The sequence below is a fragment of the Macaca thibetana genome, chromosome 15, assembly GCF_024542745.1.
Source record: "Macaca thibetana thibetana isolate TM-01 chromosome 15, ASM2454274v1, whole genome shotgun sequence".
Classification (NCBI taxonomy): Eukaryota; Metazoa; Chordata; class Mammalia; order Primates; family Cercopithecidae; genus Macaca; species Macaca thibetana.
In genome coordinates this window covers 100,300,042-100,319,857 of record NC_065592.1, presented here as the reverse complement: position 1 = coordinate 100,319,857, position 19,816 = coordinate 100,300,042, and the positions used below count along the sequence as shown (strand labels likewise).

Below are 19,816 nucleotides of genomic sequence, written 5' to 3'. Positions count from 1 at the left end.
ACACAGGATTCTGGGGTGAGTATCCGGCAGACTCTTCACTGAGATGGGCTCTCTAGTAATAGATTGCCAAAATGCTTCACACCTGAAGCAGCAGTCCTCAAACACTGATGGAAGAAAGAGTCACATTTAGCATAACAAGAAGGAGAAGAAATATCTCAGAATACACACCTGGAAATGTACAGGAGTACCCAGAGAAAAATCTCAAATGAACAGAGGAACAGACAGGGAACTTGAGTAGATTAAGAGACACGTTCAGTCCTGAGAGAGGAAGGCAGCATTACAAAGACGCCCCTCTCTCTAAGGTCATCTAAAAATTTAAGGTGAGGCCAAAAAAAAAAAAAAAAACACAAAAGCTTGAATTTTCCCTTTAGCTTAGTGATTTTGGGGCCCCAAGATATTTTCCCAGCTGGGTGCGGTGGCTCACGCCTGTAATCCCAACACCTTAGGATGCTGAGGCGGGTGGGTCACTTGAGGTCAGGAGTTTGAGACCAGCCTGGCCAACATGGTGAAACCCCATCGCTACTAAAAATACAAAAATTAGCCAGGCATGGCGGTGCGCACCTGTAGTCTCAGCTACTCAGAAGACTGAGGCAGGAGAATTGCTTGAACCCAGGAAGCAGAGGTTGCAGTGAGCCAAGATCACACCACTGCATTCCAGCCTAGGAGACAGAGCAAATTTCCGTCTCCAAAACCATAGGATTGTGAAAGGAAAAAAATATATAAATATATATATAAAAAATATATAAAAATATATATATAAATATATATTAATGTATATATAAAAATATATATAAATATATATATATTTTCCTTTCACAATCCTATGGTTAAAAAAAAAATGTGGTCTTTGTGGAAAGGAGAGGGGCTGGAGGTTGTGCTTACTACTGACCAATGATTTAATCACTCACACCTACATAAGGTAGCCTCCATAAAACCCCCTAAACAGTGGGGTTCAGACAGCTTATTGGTAGGTGAACACCTGGAGCTGCTGGGAGGGTGTGAAGCCTCAGCACCACCCCATACCTTGCCTCTGCATCTCTTCCATCTGGCTGTTCCTGAGCTGTGTCCTAAGCTTTGTACACAAAGTTGGTGATAGTAAAGCGTGTTCCTGAGTTCTATGAGTCGTTCTAACAAATTACCAAAGCTGAGGAGGGGTCATGGGAAACCTCAATTTATAGCCAGTTAGTTGGTCAAAAGTACAGGAGACCCAGGACTCGTGACTGGCGTGGTGAAGTGGGGACAGTCTGTGGGACTGAGCTCTTAACTTTTGGGATCTCCTGCCATTTCCAGGAAGATAGTCCCAGAATTGGGTAAAATTAATTGCAGGACACCCAGTCGGTATATGAGACTTGGAGAAATAGTGTTGGAAAAGACACCACACACGTGGCATCAGAAATGCGATGGGGAAAACCCTTGCTGCTTTTGGTGTCAAAAACGTGAGATTTGCTAGAAAGGCCCTGGCTCACAGAAGCATATGGTTTGCGAAGAAAAAAGGTAAAGGGTGTGGGATGAGGAACCTTTGATTCCTGGGGGAGCCATAGCTGTGCTGCAATCTGTTACTAATGGTAAAAGTTACCAAGGGAGGCTGGGCGTGGTGGCTCATGCTTGTAATCCCAGCACTTTGGGAGGCTGAGGTGGGTGGGTCACGAGGTCAGGAGTTCGAGACCAGCCTGGCCAACATGGTGAAACCCCCCTCTCTACTAAAAATACAAAAAATTTGCCAGGTATGGTGGCAGGCACCTGTAATTCCAGCTACTCTGGAGGCCAAGGCAGGAGAATTGCTTGAACCTGGGAGGCGGAGATTGCAGCGAGCCGAGACCATGCTACTGCACTCCAGCCTGGGCAACCGAGCAAGGCTCCATCTCAAAAAAAAAAAAAAAAAGGAAAATAATAAGAAAAAAGCAAAATATACAATCTCTTGGTTATTGGTGCCTATATCAGCTAAAATGAAAAGAAATAAGAATGCCGGGTGGACCTTGAGGCTGGACCAGGGTCAGATTTGGGCTGGTCTGAGCTCAGCTACTAGCTTCAGAGCTGCCTCCCGAGAGAAAAATATGAGGGGACAAATAGAGTCCCTGTAAGACCTGTGGTCACCAAGAAGGTAGTCAGTGTGGGCGGTGGGCAAAACCAAGCTAACTACTGAGATCAGGAGGTACATACAGAGAATGGAGCTGACTCATTGTGTGAATCAGTATCATCAGCTTCTGAGGAGCCTTTACCAACATGAATTCTGAGAATAACTAATTTAGGGGCAGTATCTTTGTTTTTGAATGCTGCAGAGTGGAAGAGCATGCGTGGGTTGATACAGGACCCACAGCTCACTATAGAACAATCACAGATGGCAGTACACGGTTCAGACACACAGGAGGTTATTCCCAAGGGAAGATCAGCCTGGTGGACTGGATAAGAGTCACCGTAAGATCTATTTATCCTGAAAAGGGGGCTTGCCCAACTCCCCCTATAAATGCCAAGTGGAGCACCCCAGCTGACATGCTTCAAATGCAAGTCATGTGGGACTGGCTTATGACTGGGATATTCACCTACTGAATATGCCTGTTACCCACGTCATGATAAATGCTATGGTTAAGGGGGCTCCTTTGATGTGGATACCCCATATAACCTCACTATTGCAAAACTGAGGGAGAGTTTCAGAAGCCTTATCAAATTTGCTGTTTCAGCTTCCTTGCGTGTGTCTTACAGGTGCTGATAAAAATACTGGGTTAATGAATAAGTGAATGAGGAAAGGCAGAGGGGAGAGTCAGGGACACCTTGGTAAGGGAGCGCCACACACTGTGGTGCCAGGGCTTGTTGGTGAAGCCTTACCTCAGTGGCAATTATACTGAGAGAATATAGAAATGAAAGGATTGGTGGGATTAGGGTGAAAGATTGCATGAAAATTGGGGTATTAAACAGGCTTTATGTGAAGAGGTTGTGTCTCCTCTTCCTGAATGTTTTATGGCAGTGGATATCATGTCTGATTGTGGAATGCCTCCTCTATCTAGTATTGTAAAACCAAAAATTGTTGGGGAAGTCCTAATGGAGGCTTTACTTAGGAATATCAGGATTGATGGGATTAAGGTGAAAGGAAGAATAAAAATGGGTATGTTTGAAGTTGTTGTGTCTCTTTTACCTGAACGTCTTACGGAGATGGACATGGTATCTGACTGGGGAACTGCTGCTGTAAAACAGAAGGCATTAAATTTGCTTTTCAAGCAATATTAATTGGACATGCTGTGTGGGGAGCAGAAAGATTGCCTGAGCTCACACAGTGCAGAGTAGAAGCTGGAGTGCTGGGAGACACAGCCCCTCGGTGGGATAGCCCTGTGTGGAGTGTAAAGTGGGGCTAGTGGAGAAAGCCCGTAAGTGCATCCCAGCCACATCTACTGGGCTTTGGACCAGTGAATTTCCACTTGGCGGGCATTTACTAGCTTGCTGTCAGACATTAATTGAAGCCACCCTATGATCAAAGAACATAAAATAATCTTGAAACTGAAAATACCCATGATGTCCTGAGTGATGTCAGAGAAACATTCTAATGGGGACAGCAGTGCTCACAGGAGCTCCATAATAAGATGGAAGTGGTTTATACAGGATCATGCTGCCTGGGGCACAAAGGAACAGAAACTCAAACAGGGAGCCTCTGTTCCCTCAGGACTGATTCAGAAATTGCGTTAGGAGCTGCCAGATCCTATCATCACATGAACAGTGCTCTATAAACTGCTCTTGACTGACCAACAAAGAGCTGCTTCGTGTATTGATGACAGTTCCAAGGTGAACACACAGTCTGTTTGGAAAGATGCCCCTCTTATGGAGGAAGGTAAAAACAAGTCAGCTTAGTGGGCTGAATTTCTAGCAGTGATGGAAGAATTGAAGAGTGGTAAAACCTGTATGTTTCAGTTCTTCGCTAGTTCATGGGTGATGATCAGTGGCCCGGCCACATGGTCAGGCAGGAGGCTATAGAAACCCATCCTATTAAAGTGATACTTGTATGGGGCATGGTTCTATGGAAATCACTATGGGGATTTTCTTTTCCTTTTTCTTTTGAGACAGTCTCACTCTGTCACCCAGGCTGGAGTGCAGTGGCACCACCTCAGCTCACTTCAACCTTTGTCTCCTGGGTTCAAGCAATTCTTGTGCCCCAGCCTCCCAAGTAGGTGGGACTACAGGCACCCACCACCATGCCCGGCTAATTTTTGTATTTTTAGTAGAGACGGGGTTTCACCATGTTGGCCAGGCTGGTCTCAAACTCCTGACCTCAAGTGCTCTGCCCGCCTTAGCTTACTAAGTGCTGGGATTATAGGCATAAGCCACCACGCCTGGCCACTGTGGGAATTTGAGGGGTGCACTAAAGTAAGACATGTAGAGGCTATCAGAATAATGGGTACCTTGAACTTCCAGGTCCAGAAGGTGATTGTGATTGACAAGCAGGTATCCCCACATACTCACTTGAGGTGGCTGTCTGGGTCCATAAAATGACTAGATTGGGGAGGACTTCAGCAGTGCAGAGATGGGCTGAATCTAGACATGTTTCTCTTACACCTTCTCAGGCACATAATGCTGATAGACTGCTCTGTCAGCCGGGTGCAGTGGTTCACACCTGTAATCTCAGCATTTTGGGAGGCCAAGACGGGCGGATCACAAGGTCAAGAGATCAAGACCATCCTGGCCAACGTGTTGAAACCCAATCTCTACTAAAAATACAAAAAATTAGCTGGGCATGGTGGTGTGTGCTTGTAGTCCCAGCTACTCTGGAGACTGAGGCAGGAGAATTGCTTGAACCTGGGAGGCAGAGATTGCAATGAGCCGAGATCACGCCATTGCACTCCAGCCTGGCGACAGAGTGAGACTCTGTCTCGGAAAAAACAAACAAACAAAAAAACTGCTCTGTCTGCAAGCAAAAGAGACAGAGACTGCAGATGGTCATGGAGCAGATTCCCTAGTGGGGAGGCCCTGGACACAGCTGGCAAGTGAGACTGATGTGGTAGCCCTGGGGGCTACAAATAGGTCCTAAGAGGAATAGACATTGACTCTGGACGGGGCTTTGCTTACCTGGTAGAAGATGCGTGTGCTCAGAGTGCTATAGAAAAACCAGAACAGGAAACATTGCCCAAATTTGGACAGCTGATGGTAATTTCTTCAGACCAAGGACACAGTTCAGTCCTTACGTCCAGCAATGGGCAAGGAGAGATCCCCCTTGGAGTAATAGTTTGATAAAAAAGTGGAACAGTAGGCCAGGTATGGTAGCTCAGGCCTGTAATCCCAGCACTTTGGGAGACTGAGGTGGGCAGATCACAAGGTTCGGTGATTAAGACCATCCTGGCCAACATGGTGAAACTCCATCTCTACTAAAAATACAAAAATAAGCCGGGCATGGTGCCGTATGCCTGTAGTCCCAGCTACTTGGGAGGCTGAGGCAGAATTGCTTGAACCCCGGAGGTGGGGGCTGCAGTGAGCCGAGATCGTGCCACCGCACTCACTCCAGCCTGGGAGACAGAGCGAGACTCCGTCTCAAAAAAAAAAAAAAAAAAAAGGTGGAACTGGCAATTAAAACGTTGGTTGTGTAATACAAGGCGGAGATAAAAACATGAAAGGTTGGCTGACACACTTTCTTGAGTGTGTGCTCATCCTCAACATGAGAAATACTAAAAGAGTGTCCCTGGCTGGGTAGAGTGGCTCGCACCTATAATCCCAACACTCTGGGAGCCTGAGGAGGGGGGATCGCTTGAGCCCAGGAGTTTGAGAGACCTCCCCATCTCTGCAAAATTAAAAAAAAAATAGACAGGCATCATGGTGTACGTCTGTAGTCCCAGCTACTTGGGAGATTGAGGTGGGAGGATCACTTGAGCTGAGGAGGCTGGGACTCCAGTGAGTCATGATTGCACCACTGTACTCCAGCCTGGGCAATACAGCAACACCCTGTCTTGGAAAAGAAAAAAAAAAGAATGACCCCAATGGATATTTCTATCTCTCTCTTTTTTTTTGAGATGGAGTCTTGCTTTGTCACCCAGGTTGAAGTACAGTGTACCCAGGCTGTGAGATCTCGGCTCACTGCAACCTCTACCTCCCAGGTTCAAGCGATTCTCCTGCCTCAGCTTCCCAGGTAGCTGGGACTACAGGCGTCCATCACCATACCTGACTAATTTTTGTATTCTTTGTAGAGATGGGGTATTGCCATGTTGGCCAGGCTGGTCTCAAACTCCTGGCTTCAGGTGATCTGCCCACCTCAGCCTCCCAAAATGTTGGGATTACAGGCATGAGCCACACCACGCTCAGCCAATATTTCTCTTTCTGTGGATCCGGGAAAGAGGAAGTGGGGATGATGCTGGTATGTCTATGCAGTTCTTGCCGAGAGAGGAGTACACTGGTTTAACAACTATAATTTTTTCTTTTTTCTCCACCTCACCTGAGGTTGTTTTTTTCCCTACCTGATGCAATGGTCACTGGATCGGGCTGTGACTATTGCAGGGATGGTTCCTGAATTAGAAGCTGTAATTATTATTATTATTATTATATTTGAGACGGAGTCTCGCTGTGTCACCCAGACTAATTTTTTGTGTATTTAGTAGAGACGGGGTTTCACCGTGTTAGCCAGGATGGTTTCAATCTCCTGACCTCGTGATCCGCCCGCCTCGGCCTCCCAAAGTGCTGGGATTACAGGCGTGAGCTACCGCGCCCAGCCTAGAAGCCGTAACTATATTTTTAAACCTTGGACAGAATTCCAAAAGGCCTCATGGGGTAGGCTGCGCCTTCACCCCATTTGCCAAAACTGGGGCTAACAGCGAATGCAGCTATCATGCGTGACGGTGAAAGCAGCCCAATCGTCCTGTGCCTGTGTAACCTTACCCTCTCTGAATGGGAGTGGACTGAGGAGGCGGCTCTCGCTGGACTATACTGCTGCCTGCAATCCAGACGAGCACGGTGGCTGAACCTAATGTCCCTCCCGAGGTGGAAAAGTTTGGGTATAAATCAAACGGAGGAGAATAGTTAAAGGTACAGAAATGAATAAATGGGTTATGTAATAAGGGAAACCCAGTGTTATATTAACACTTTGAAAATGGCTCAGAGGAAGAGATGACAATGTCTCTTAGCTCAGAGGCCTGCAAGGGCAAAGCCGTATTTGCAGCGACCCCACCTGTTTCCGGAAGCTGACAAGATGGAACGGCAGCCTGCAAACCTGCGAGATATTTTCATACAATATGATAGACTGGACCAATTATTCTTGACTGCAGGGGATTCTAAGTAATGTGACAGTGTCTTTTGACTTCTGTGATCCTTCACAATAAGGTATCCATGGTCAAAGACCAGGGAGTGACCTGTGATATAATAAAAAAATAAATATTTGGCCGGGCGTGGTGGCTCACGCCTGTAATCCCAGCACTCTGGGAGGCCAAGGCGGGCGGATCACCAGGTCAGGAGATCACGACCATCCTGCCTAACACAGTGAAACCCAATCTCCACTAAAAAATACAAAAAGATTAGCTGGGCGTGGTGGCGGGCGCCTGTAGTCCCAGCTACTTCGGAGGCTGAGGCAGGAGAATGGCGTGAACCCAGAAGGCGGAGCTTGCAGTGAGCCGAGATCTCGCCACTGCACTCCAGCCTGGGTAACAGAGTGAGGCTCCGTCTCACAAAAAAAATAATAATAAATAAATAAAATAAATATTTGGTCTTTGTCCCCAGTTCCTGGCACACAGCTCTTAAAACCCTTGGAGTGTCCTGAAGGATAGGAGTGTCTTTGTATGCTAACGAGATGACTGATGCTTGGGGTCCCTCGGTAGCTTCAGGATGGGGGCTGGGAGCCAAAAGACCAAGGCAAGATTAGAGGGAAAGGAGCTGGTGGTTGAGTTGATCACCAATTGCCAATGATTATCAATTATACCTACATAATCAAACCTCCTAATGAAACCTCCCTAAACGATAGCGTGCAGAGAGCTTCTGGGCTGTCAAACATACCGGTGCTGGGAGTGAGTTACCCAAAGAGGACGTGGAAGCTCCATTCTCTTCCTACATACTTCGCCCTGTGGAGCTTTTCCATCTGGCTGTTCCCGACTTGTATCCTTTATAACAAATCAGTAAATAAACTTAACACATGTTTTCAAGATCTGTGAATCCGTCAGGCAAATTATCAAACTGAAGGAGAGGTTGCAGGAACCCCCGATTTATAGCTAGTCAATCAGAGGTACAGGTGGTCTGGGACTTGTGACTGGCATCTGAAGGGTAGCAGCAGTGTTATGGGACAGAGCTCCTAACGGGTGGAGTCTGTGCTATCTCCAGGTAGATGGCGTCAGAATTGAATTGAACCGTAGGCCAACCAGCTAGTGTCAGAGAGTTAGAGAATTGGCGTGGAATAAACACTACACGTTTGATGTCAGAGTATGGTAAGGGAGACCCCCGCTCAGCTTCCTATGGCTTTCCTCAGCCTGTAGGAATACAGGTGAACAGGTGGGGCGCTCCTAAAAGTATTCTGAGTGCAGGTATGACCGGCTCAGCCTCTGGATTTTCTGGGCTGCCAATGTTCCTGTCAGGTCCTCTAGCCTCCCCTTCCTCCCGGGGTTCCCACTCACCCTCTCGTGAGTGGTACAAGGTCAGAGATAACCAGGTCCATGCACGTTTATGTTTTTCCATGATGTCAGACTTTTACTGATGGTATTTCAATCATAAAAGCCAAGAGCTTCATGGGGTTCTCAAGGAGGCAATTCGCAGTATTCAGAGCTGTAGACACACAGGCTCAAGCCACTCGGCAAGTCAGTCAATGTTGTAAATAGTACATAATGGTATACTTCATAGAAAAATCGTACAGAGTAAACATTCCACAACAAAGTAACATTTAATATCAAGAGAAAGGGCATGGGACTAGGTATGATGGCTCATAAAAGGTGTAATCTTAGCACTTCGGGAGGCCAAGGTGGGAGGATCACTTGAATGCAAGAGTTGGAGACCATCCTGGGAAACATGAGAAATCCCATCTCTACAAAAAATTTTTTCTAATTTTTTTTTTTTTTTTTTTTGAGACATAATCTCACTGTTGCCCAGGCTGAAGGGCAGTGGCATGATCTCCACTCACTGCAACCTCTGCCTCCCAGGTTCAAGCGATTCTCCTGCTCAGCCTCCCGAGTAGCTGGGATTACAGGCACTCGCCACCACGCCCAGCTAAATTTTGTATTTTAAATAGAGACGGGGTTTTGCCATGTTGGCCAGGCTGGTCTTGAACTCCTGACCTCAGGTGATCCACCCGCCTCAGCCTCCCAAAGTGCTGGGATTACAGGTGTGAGCTACCGAGCCAAAGTTTTTTTATTTTTTATTATTATTTTTTTTGAGATGGAGTCTTGCTCTGTCGCCCAGGCTGGAGTGCAGTGGCCGGATCTCAGCTCACTGCAAGCTCCGCCTCCCGGGTTCACGCCATTCTCCTGGCTCAGCCTCCTGAGTAGCTGGGACTATAGGCATCCGCCACCACACCAGGCTAATTTTTTGTATTTGTAGTAGAGATGGGGTTTCACCATGTTAGCAGGGATGGTCTCGATCTCCTGACCTCGTGATCTGCCCACCTCAGCCTCCCAAGGTGCTGGGATTACAGGCATGAGCCACTGCACCCTGCCCAAATTTTTTAAAAAGAAGGGGGTAGGAATGGGCTAATGAACCAGTCCGGGAGAGCAATGTAGACAAAAAGAATATCCCTGTGTGGCCCAGGAGACCCACCAGTCTTTCAAGAAAGAGTCTGATGTGGGCAGAACATTCAGTGGCAGATGCTGGGTGCTGATCAGGAGTGACAGCAAGACCGTGCCTGTTACGACGGCTGTTTGGACCTACTGAAGTCCTGCTCTTTTAACAGCCACAGAGTCCTCTGGTGAGGCCCGGTAGTGGAAGAGTGTGTTTGGTTATGTGCTTATCTGGTTGGATGCAGTCTTTATTTATCAAGGCGAAACATCTGGTTCCACTGGCAAGCTGCCTTTTGAAATGTAACATGGACTTTTTTTTCTAAGATGGAATTATATGTCAGTGATGCTCTACACACACTCCCTCCTCCCACCTTCTCTGTCATCCAGCCTGTGCTCATCAGACTAATGTGGACACGAATCACCTGGGCATATTGTTGAATGAAGGTTTTGATTAAACAGCTCAGGGGTGAGCTCAATCTCTGCATTTTCTCACAGGCTCCCAGGAGATGCCACTGGAAGCAGCGAGGCCTGGTCTCTCAGTCTTAACAGATGTTTTTTTATGTAGAATCTCAGCTACTGATTTCTCTTGCCTCCTTCTCAGCCCCCACTTTATGCAGAGCATTTTTAGCTAATGAGTTTGTCTGTTATCCTCTTACAGACGCAACATTATGCTGTGTGTGAAAACCATGCACTGGAATTTATTTTGATCAGTGAGAACACATTTCAACATAGGCACTAATCACAAGTGAATGGACTGTGTGAGTTTCACTCACCGCCATGCTGAGCAGTAGACAACATCCCAGTGGCACCGTCAAGGGGAGATGGAGGCACTGCAACGGGGGTGGTTTGGGAGCGGGGTTGAGGGTGTCTGATGACTTCAGACGTGTCCTCCCAAACGGTACTGAATCACAGTTGCCTTAGGCTGGGCCAACCATAAACAGCTCTGTGGGACCAGGTACCTGCGTTCGGCCGGTGCCCTGTCACTTGGGCTATAAGGTGGGAGGGCTCGTCAGGACACCTTTGCAAGCCAGGGTTTCTCATGGGTCAAGGATAGCTACTGTCACCTGCCCAGCAGGTTTGGAAGCCATCGGAGGGCAGCCAAGGGTTTTTGAAATGAAAATTCTTCAAAGGATTCTTGAGAGTGCTGAAAGCATGAATGCCGGGCAAGCCTGAGGGAGGCGCAGGCCCTGGAGACAGCAGAGGGACATGGGGCAGACGTGGTGTCAGCAGTGAGATGGGACTTCCAGGAGGAGAAAGAGTCCAAGAAGGGATTGCTGAAGACAGGTGGGCAAAGGGCCTTTCTGGCCCCCAGGACGACTAAAGATTGGAGAAGTTCTCAGACTGGGCGCGGTGGCTCACGCCTTTAATCCCAGCACTTTGGGAGGCTGAGGCAGGCGGATCACGAGGTCAGGAGATCAAGACCATCCTGGCTAACATGGCGAAACCCCGTCTCTACTAAAAATACAAAAAAATTAGCTGGGCGTGGTGGCACATGCCTGTAGTCCCAGCTACTCGGGAGGCTGAAGCAGGAGAATCGCTTGAACCCGGGAGGCAGAGGTTGCAGTGAGCTGAGGTCACGCCACTGCACTCCAGCCTGGGCGACAGAGCGAGACTCCATCTCAAAAAAAAAAAAAAAAAAGACTGGAGAAGGTCTCCTAGAGATGGCTTCAAGGTTTGGGACATCTTAGAGAAAAACAGGTTTCAGTCATGGGAGGAATTGGGAAGAGTTTTCCCCAAATCTGGACAATGGAGTTATTGATTCATTAGTAGACCAAAGGGGGACAATTAAAGGGGAACTAGGAGGAGAGATGGGAGATGAGGCAACAGGCAGGAGCACTTAGGTGGGTTGAATTGTGTGAGGAGAGGTTACCACTGTGTGCCCACCAGGAGACAAGAAACCTGGAATCACAGAGGAGACCTGAGCAGAGTTTGGCAACTCTTTTCTGTTTGTTTGTTTTTTGAGATGGGGTCTCACTCTGTCACCCAAGCTGGAGTGCAATAGTGGCATCTCGGCTCACTGCAACCTCCATCTCCTGGGTTCAAATGATTCTCCTGCCTCAGCCTCCCGAGCAGCTGGGATTACAGGCATGCACCACCATGCCCAGTGAATTCTTTGTTTTTAGTAGAGATGGGGTTTAGCCATGTTGGCCAGGCTGGTCTTGAACTCCTGACCTCAGGAGATCTGCCAGCCTCAGCCTCCCAAAGTGCTGGGATTACAGGTGTGAGCCACTGTGCCTGGTCAGAGTTTGGCAACTCTTGAGGGAGAGATGAGCATGAATGTATGGACTTGCCTCAGGCTAGCCGGACACTGGATCCAGCCTGGGCTGTAGGTCTCAGCGCAGATGGTATAGTCTCTACCATTGTAACCTCTGTGCCCACAGGACCCAGCATGCATTCTGGGTTGTTCTTGATGATGAAGAGTAGGTTACTCCAGAAATGCTTGTTTGGTAAAGACTCTGATGGAGGGGGAGAAAGATTTGTCCTTGAAGTGACATTGACATGGAATGCTCATGTACATTCACACACACGTGGAAATTCTGGAAACTATGCAATGGAATATGGTGCTCAGCTTGCAGTGTGATGGATACTCAAGATCTCTCCTTTATTTTCTTTTTTGTCACCGATGCTAGGTTTTGAAAATGAAAGAACCACATTCTGCCATATTTCAAAGTATGACTCAAAGGAAAATTATTCATCACTAGCAAAGAAAAAAAAAAAAAAAAAGAAAAGAAACTCTGTGTAGCTTTCTTCCAGAATCAATTAACTGGTAGTTGTCACTGGTTTATGTGACATCTGAGCTTTAGTGCAGAACAAGGCAGAAATGCGTTTGTGCAATGGTATAAAGGTGACGAGATCTCTAAAGCAGCCTCAGTGTAGCAGTCGCGGTCTAGCTGCTGTCATGCAGGCCTGGGGAGGGAGGGCGCTCCAACGTGACCGTAGCAGGGCGACACAGAGTGGGTGCTGTTGATTCTCACACTTGGTATTGATTTCCTTAATGTCTTTGTGGCAGATTCTATTTGTTCAGCTTGGCCACAGCTGCATTTCTGGTCCTGTGGGCTCCTCCTGAGCCTTGTTACTCCTGATCAAGACATTGCATCTCTGTTCTCTCACCTCTAACCAGGTTGAGCCTTTGTGACTGTGGCCAGATGAAGAAAGTGCGTGGCTTCTTGGTTCCCCCCAGACTCACTTTTGGCCAGGGAGGCTGCCCCCCACCGCCACCCGCCATGGGCAGCATCACCCGAGCTTCCTTGCTGGGGTCAGCCAGCGCAAGGCAACAGGAGGCAATGACGGCAACAGGAGGGACTGAGCCTGGGTTGGTCAAATCTTCAGAGCAACCCCGCTTCTGCTTGGCTCTCTCTCAGGAGCCCTAAGCCACTGTCCAAGTGGACTGGCTACTCTGGGACCGCTGTCTAGGGCACCAGCCTGCAGCCCCCACAGGGTTTCATCACATGGAGCAAAGCTATGCCATCCCACACAGCCCTGCCCGAATCACAGATCTGTGCGCTAAAGACATGGTGATTGTTTTAAGCCACTAAGTTTTGGTGTAGTTATGCAACAGCCATGCTGGAAGCATCTCTATCTTTTCAGACACTCTCGTTTTGGGATATCTTAGAGACTGGGAAGCAGAGAGCACAAACTCAGGCTCCTGAAGGATTCCCACATCTTCACCGTCATAGACCTCAGTGTATCTGACCTCTATGACCTTCTAGGATTCCCCAGCCAGTTCCCAGTGCTTTGCGTCAGGTCATTTTGTTGTTAGATGTTTAAGGCTTTTTATGTATACATATACATGTATGTATGTTTGTTCTACATACATCAAAATATAAATAACATCCAGGAATCAAAAGATAGAGGAAGATCAGTCATGTGTCATCTGTCTGTATCCGTCACAATCCTGGCAGGACACACTAAAAATATTAATAATATATCTGAAAAGAGTTTAATGAAGAGATTCTTTATAGAGTTGGGTAAAGAAACCAACAAAGGATGGGGAGGGACCAGGGACTCTGTCTGGGTAGTGGTTACTCCCAGCCCTGAAGGGCAAGAAGAATGTTTGCTGGGATCAGAGGCTGTTGAGGGCATGGAGCCAGGGACAGGGCCACATGGAACACAGCCATGCCAGGCTGCAGCAAGGGAGGAGGAGCAGAACAACTTCCCTGTCATCTCTCTCTCCTCCCACCCTTGTTCCTTCCTGTTGCCTTGCGCTGGCTGACCCCAACCGGAAGCCAGAGGCAAGGGAGCTGAGGCGATGCTGCCCAAGAGGGGGGTGGAGTCAGGGGCAGCCTCCCTGACCAAAGGTGAGTCTGGGGGCAAACCCAGAACAGCTGGCCTGCTCTGCCTCTGCAGCACTACTGGTCCACAGCTTACATATGAGGGAGGCGCCCCAATTTTAGGGGTTTAGTTTACTTAGGCTTTGAACAAAAGAGAGTTTTTGAGATCAATAGAATGATGGCTACATAAAAATAAAGCCCCTACATAATTAACAACATCTAGCTTGAAAAACAAGCTTAGCATATCAATTTACCAGATAAAGGATTTCTTTTTTTCTTGAGACAGAGTTTCGCCCTGTCGTCCAAGCTGGAGTGCAGTGGTGTGATGTCGGTTCACTGCAACCTCCACCTCCTGGGTTCAGGTGATTCTCCTGCCTCATCTTCCCGAGTAGCAGGGACTACAGGTGCACACTACCATGCCTGGCTAATTTTTGTATTTTTAGTAGAGACGGGGTTTTGCCATGTTGGCCAGGCTGGCCCCAAACTCCTGACCTTAAGTGATCCACTTGCCTTGGCCTCCCAAAGTGTTGGGATTACAGGCATGAGCCACCACACCTGGCCAGATAAAGGATTTCTTATAGTCAAATTCTTTACAGCCTGATTCTCCAGTGAGCTCCAATTTTTACCCACCTGTTTACCTTAAATGTCTCTGGGGCAGGTAGAATTCTGAGATGAACTTCAAGATTCCTGGCCCCTGGTGCACACATACCTCCTCTGTTTTTCAAACACTTACCGAAGTCCTCCTCTGCTTTCTTTCGTTTATTTTGAGACAGAGTCTGTCACCCACACTGGAGTGCAGTTGTTCCCCAACCAAACTGAGGGTTGGGCTGCTATTTCTCGTGGCCCAATAATGAGATGCAGATGAACTGGGGAAGAAGAGAGTTTTTATTTTCTGCAACCGGTTACAGGGAGAACGCTTGGAAATTATTGCCAGAACAACTCAAAATTACAAAGTTTTCCAGAGCTTATACACCTTCGAAGCTATATGTCTTCTTTGTTTGTTTGCTTGTTTTGTCTTTTTTTTTTTCCTTTTTGTGGAGAACGGGGTCTCGCTATATTGCCCAGGCAAGCCTCAAACTCCTGGGCTCAAGCTATCCTCCCGCTGCTGCCTCCCTAAGAGCTGGAATGATAGGCGTGAGCCACTGTGCCTGGCTAAGTTACATGTCTATGTGTAAGTGTGCATTCATCTGAAGACATTAGTGATTAACTGAGGTCTGAGTCCTGAAGCCCTTCCTCTGGAGCCCTAGTAAATTTACTTAATCTAAATGAGTCCAGGTGCTGGGGTGATTACCCTTATCCCGTCTCCTGCTGGGATTACGATGTGCGCCACCACACCCGGCTAATTTTTGTATTTTTAGTAGAGACAGGGTTTCGCCATGTTGGCCAGGATGGTCTCAATCTCCTGACCTTGTGATCTGCTCACCTTGGCCAACATGGTGAAAACCCACCACTCTGGAGCCTGAGGCAGGAGAGTCGCTTGAATCCAGGAGGCAGAGGTTGCAATGAGCCAAGATCGTGCCACTGCACTCCAGCCTGGCGACAGAGTAAGACCTCGTCTCGAAAAAAAAAAAAAAATTGAAAATAATAACACTGTTCTCATATCTGTAATCCCTGCACTTTGGGAGGCCAAGGTGGGTGGATCACGAGGTCAGGAGATTGAGGCCATCCTGGCTAACATGGTGAAACCCCGTCTCTACTGAAAAATACAAAAAATTTGCCAGGTGTGGTAGCGGGCACCTGTAGTCCCAGCTACTTGGGAGGCTGAGGCAGGAGAATGGAGTGAACCCGGGAGGCGGGGCTTGCAGTGAGCCGAGCTCGCGCTACTGCCCTCCAGCCTGGGCGACAGAGCGAGACTCCGTCTCAAAAACAATAATAATAATAATAATACTGTTATGGGCTGAATTGCTTCCTCCCAAAATTCATGTGCTGAAGTCCTAACCCCAGTACATTATTCTACCATTTGTATACGCAATGGGAAAGAAAATATATTGCTTAGCTTTGAAATCTGAGTAGCAAGCACAAAACTAGCCCTCCAAGAGAAGGTCAATATTGTCATCATTAGATAAAGATTTTCAGCGGAAAAGAAGCTGTAGAGAATTTCTGGGATATAATCTGGCCCTAGTTTGGGGCAAGGTCGTGAGAGAGCCCTGGGAAACAGGGGTTTCACTCCACTTGGGGCAGCTGTGATAGGGCTAGGACTTGCATATCTGGCAGGAATTTGGTCAGAGAAAGTGGGCTGCTCTGAATTTTGCCTTTCTAAGTTTAATGTGGCTTATACCCAGCTTTTAGGCAAACATCAAAGTAAATCATGTTGTGGGATGAAATGAAAGTACTCAGACAGACATTGAAGGGCTGTCAGAAGTCTCATGATCAAAACAAATCACACATAGAAAAGAATCTGAGGCAAGCTAACATGACTGAATTCTCAGGTTAAAAGGATAACAAAATAGCAGCAGAGATTCTGATGATGATACCTCTCCTCTTGGTCATGCTGGTTCAATCTGGTTGGACTCGCTTCCTTCTATGCTGGAGCTCTGTGCCTGCCCTGAGACATCCCCTCCCATCATCTTAGGGATCCCCTTTTCTGCTATCCCTTGCTGTATCTCTCGCTGAGGTTGAGTGTATTCTTCAGTAGGTTTTGGCGGAAGGGTGCATGTCACATTGCATGTCTGAAAATGTCATTATTCTACCCTTTTTGATTGATAGTTTGGCTGGATATAGAAATCCTGGATGCCATTCTCATAGCATTTTAAAAGTTGGCTACACTGTCTTCTAGCTGTTGAATGTGGCACCGTTCTAATTCATATCCTGTGTGAGTGACTGTCTTTTCTACCTGAAAGCTTGTAAAATCTTTGTCCCTGGGCTGTGAAATTTCACACTGTAGTGCCTTGATGTGTGACTGTTTTCATCCATTGTGCCAGGTACTCTTTCAATCTGGAAATTTTTGTCTTTTAGTGAGAGACATTTTCTCAAATTATTTCCCTGTAGATTTCCTTTTTTTTTTCTGTTCTTTTTTTCTCTTTCAGAAACTTCTGTTCAGATCTAGACTTCATCCTATTATTATTATTATTTTTTTCTTTTCACTCCTGTTTTCTTTCTGTCTTTTTATTTTAATTTTTTGGTGATTTCCTCAACTTTTTCATCTAACCCTTATTCTGAGTTTTAAAATTTCTACTATAATTAAGAACCCTCCAACACGCTAAACATTTATTTTTCATAGTATCTTGTTATTGTTTCTCTTATCTCTCTGAAGATATTAATGATTGGTTTTGTTTCTTAAAATCTTCTTGCATTGGTGGGGAATGGTGGCTCAAGCCTGTAATCCCAGCACTTTGGGAGGCCGAGGTGGGCGGATCACGAGGTCAGGAGATCGAGACCATCCTGGCTGACACAGTGAAAGCCCGTCTCTACTAAAAATACAAAAACATAGCTGAGCGTGGTGGCGGGCGCCTATAGTCCCAGCTACTCAGGAGGCTGAGGCAGGAGACTGGCGTGAACCTGGGAGGTGGAGCTTGCAGTGAGCCGAGACTGTGCCACTGCACTCCAGCCTGGGCCACAGAGTAAGACTCCAACCCCCCCCCCAAAAAAAAAGAAAGAAAGAAAACTTCTTGCATGATCTGTGTTTATTCTGTGTTGTTTTCAGATGCTTGTGCATTTGTTTGCTTAGTCTGGTCCCTTTCTTCCATGTTAGATGCTTTCCTCAGCCTGGATTAAGAAAGGAGGACAAAAAGGTGTTAGGAGCTCTGAGCATTTAGATGGGCTTCATGTTTTGAGCTTCACTGTAAAATAACATAAGGTGGTCTTTTATCTGCTAGGGAAACTCTGAGGTCAGCATCTTTAGGTTTTTTCCCTGAGGCAGGTTAGATACTTCTCTGTAAATTCTTCTAATTTTGGCTGGGCACGGTGGCTTATGCCTGTAATCTCAGCACCTTGGGAGACTGAGGCAGGCGGATCACTTGCAGCCAGGAGACCAGCCTGGCCAACATGGCAAAACCCTTTCTCTACTAAAAATATAAAAATTAGCCGGGCATGGTGGTGGGCACCTGTAATCCCAGCTACTCAGAAGGCTGAGGCAGGAGAATTGCTTGAACCCAGGAGGCAGAGGTTGCAGTGAGCCAAAATGGCACCATTTCACTCCAGCCTGGGTGACAGTGCGAGATTCTGTCCCCAACCCCCTCGCCCCCCAGAAAAAAGCAAAAAAAGAAAAGAAAATTTAAAAAGAGGGCTAACTAGGTCGATGACACCAAACGCAAGACGCCGGGCCGACCGCGGGAGCCTGAGGGAAGCCGTGCATTCGGTTCCAAGGCATCTCTGAGCCCGCGGAGTATACGCCATGAGCAAAGCTCACCCTCCCGAGTTGAAAAAATTTATGGACAAGAAGTTATCATCGAAATTAAATGGTGGCAGACATGTCCAAGGAATATTGCGGGCATTTGATCCCTTTATGAACCTTGTGATAGATGAATATGTGGAGATGGCGACTAGTGGGCAACAGAACAATATTGGAATGGTGGTAATACGAGGAAATAGTATCATCATGTTAGAAGCCTTGGAACGAGTGTAAATAATGGCTGTTCAGCAGAGAAACCCATGTTCTCTCTCCATAGGGCCTGTTTTTATACATTTTCATATTAGACTTTTGTTAAATAAACTTTTGTAATAGTCAAAAATGCTTTATCAGATGTTCTGAATATAGAATATTAGCTCTCATTCCAATTTTTTCTAACACGAATTTTCCTGGTTGACACCGATTTCAAAGGGTTTTATGCACTAAAGTGGAAGAATCTTATTAAATGTGGAAAAAAAAAAAAAGAAAATTCTAGTTTTCTGCCTGGACACTAAATGTTTGACATCAATAGATCTGAAAGCCTAGGGGTTGAAGTGGGCTGGGTATCTTTGTGTTCAGTAAGCTGCGTGCTGACAGTTACTTGGTCCTTCTGTTTTGATGCCCTTCTCAAGACCTTCGATGTTGCTCTCTGTTGAGAACTCTTTCCACCAAGTGAACATCCAAGTGTCTCCCTGATAGGTGGCAAACTCCAGCAGGTGAAAGGTGAGGGCATCTCAGGGTCTACCTGCTTCTCAAACCCCTTTCACACGAGCCCCCCTCATGTGACTCCCTACTCTTCCCTCATCTGGGAGCTTTTGGGAAATGGGGTGTCACAAGTGGGATGCTTGTGATTTCCCTAATTTCCAGCTTTCCTTTTGATCTTGGATTTGGCCCTCATAAGCTTGATGAGTCATTTTCACTCATCTAATTGCTTTCTGGCTTCAAAGTTTGTTGTTGTTGTTACTCTTATTTTCTTCATCTTTATGGGTTCATAGTTTATTGCTGTTTCGTTTAAATCCCTGTAATATGGCTGTCACTGGATTCCAGGAATAAGCAGAGTTAAATGCATTCAATGCCACTTTAAAGAGGGACAGGGCTTGGTGCTTTATTTTAATTTCTCTGTTTTCTTGTTTCCACTCTTTGCCACTATTATGAACCTCTTGAGGATGAAATTAAATAGTAGCTAGAACTGCAAATGTGCTGCGTCAGGAAGAGTAGTTGACCAGCAGTTTCTCAGCAGGGTGGGTTTGAAATTGTTCTTGGCCGGGAGTGGCGTGCTTTCTGCCTTGGCTCTGTGCTATCCCTATTTTGGCCTGCTATTTCTTATATATGTGTGTTGCTAGGGGCTGTATTTCTCTGCAACTCACTGTATTCTCAGTTTTCTTTCTTTCTTTCTTTCTTTTTTAAGTATTAAAAGAACTCTAATACTAGTTGAGATCTGGCTGCCCTGTAGTAAAGCTTCATAAGCTTGGTTGCCCTTTCTGCTTCTTGGTTTTTCTCTTCTCTACCTTCCTTTCCTGACAGCCCCTTTCCACGTTCTTTCCTTCCTTGCTTCTGCAGATGGA

The 19,816-nt window shown here is 46.7% G+C and overlaps 1 protein-coding gene across 1 annotated transcript; it reads left to right on the top strand.

Moving 5' to 3' along the window:
- The first annotated feature begins 18,159 nt into the window (after nucleotides 1-18,159).
- On the top strand, nucleotides 18,160-18,594 carry LOC126937673 (small nuclear ribonucleoprotein G-like). The gene has a single exon (XM_050761306.1). The coding sequence runs from the start codon at nucleotides 18,258-18,260 to the stop codon at nucleotides 18,486-18,488; it is 231 nt and encodes a 76-aa protein (XP_050617263.1). The 5' UTR covers nucleotides 18,160-18,257; the 3' UTR covers nucleotides 18,489-18,594.
- The last annotated feature ends 1,222 nt before the right edge of the window (nucleotides 18,595-19,816 follow it).

What these genes read in the sequence shown, in the direction of transcription:
- LOC126937673 (XM_050761306.1), top strand. Translation starts at nt 18,258, where the DNA reads ATGAGCAAAGCTCACCCTCCCGAGTTGAAAAAATTTATGGACAAGAAG.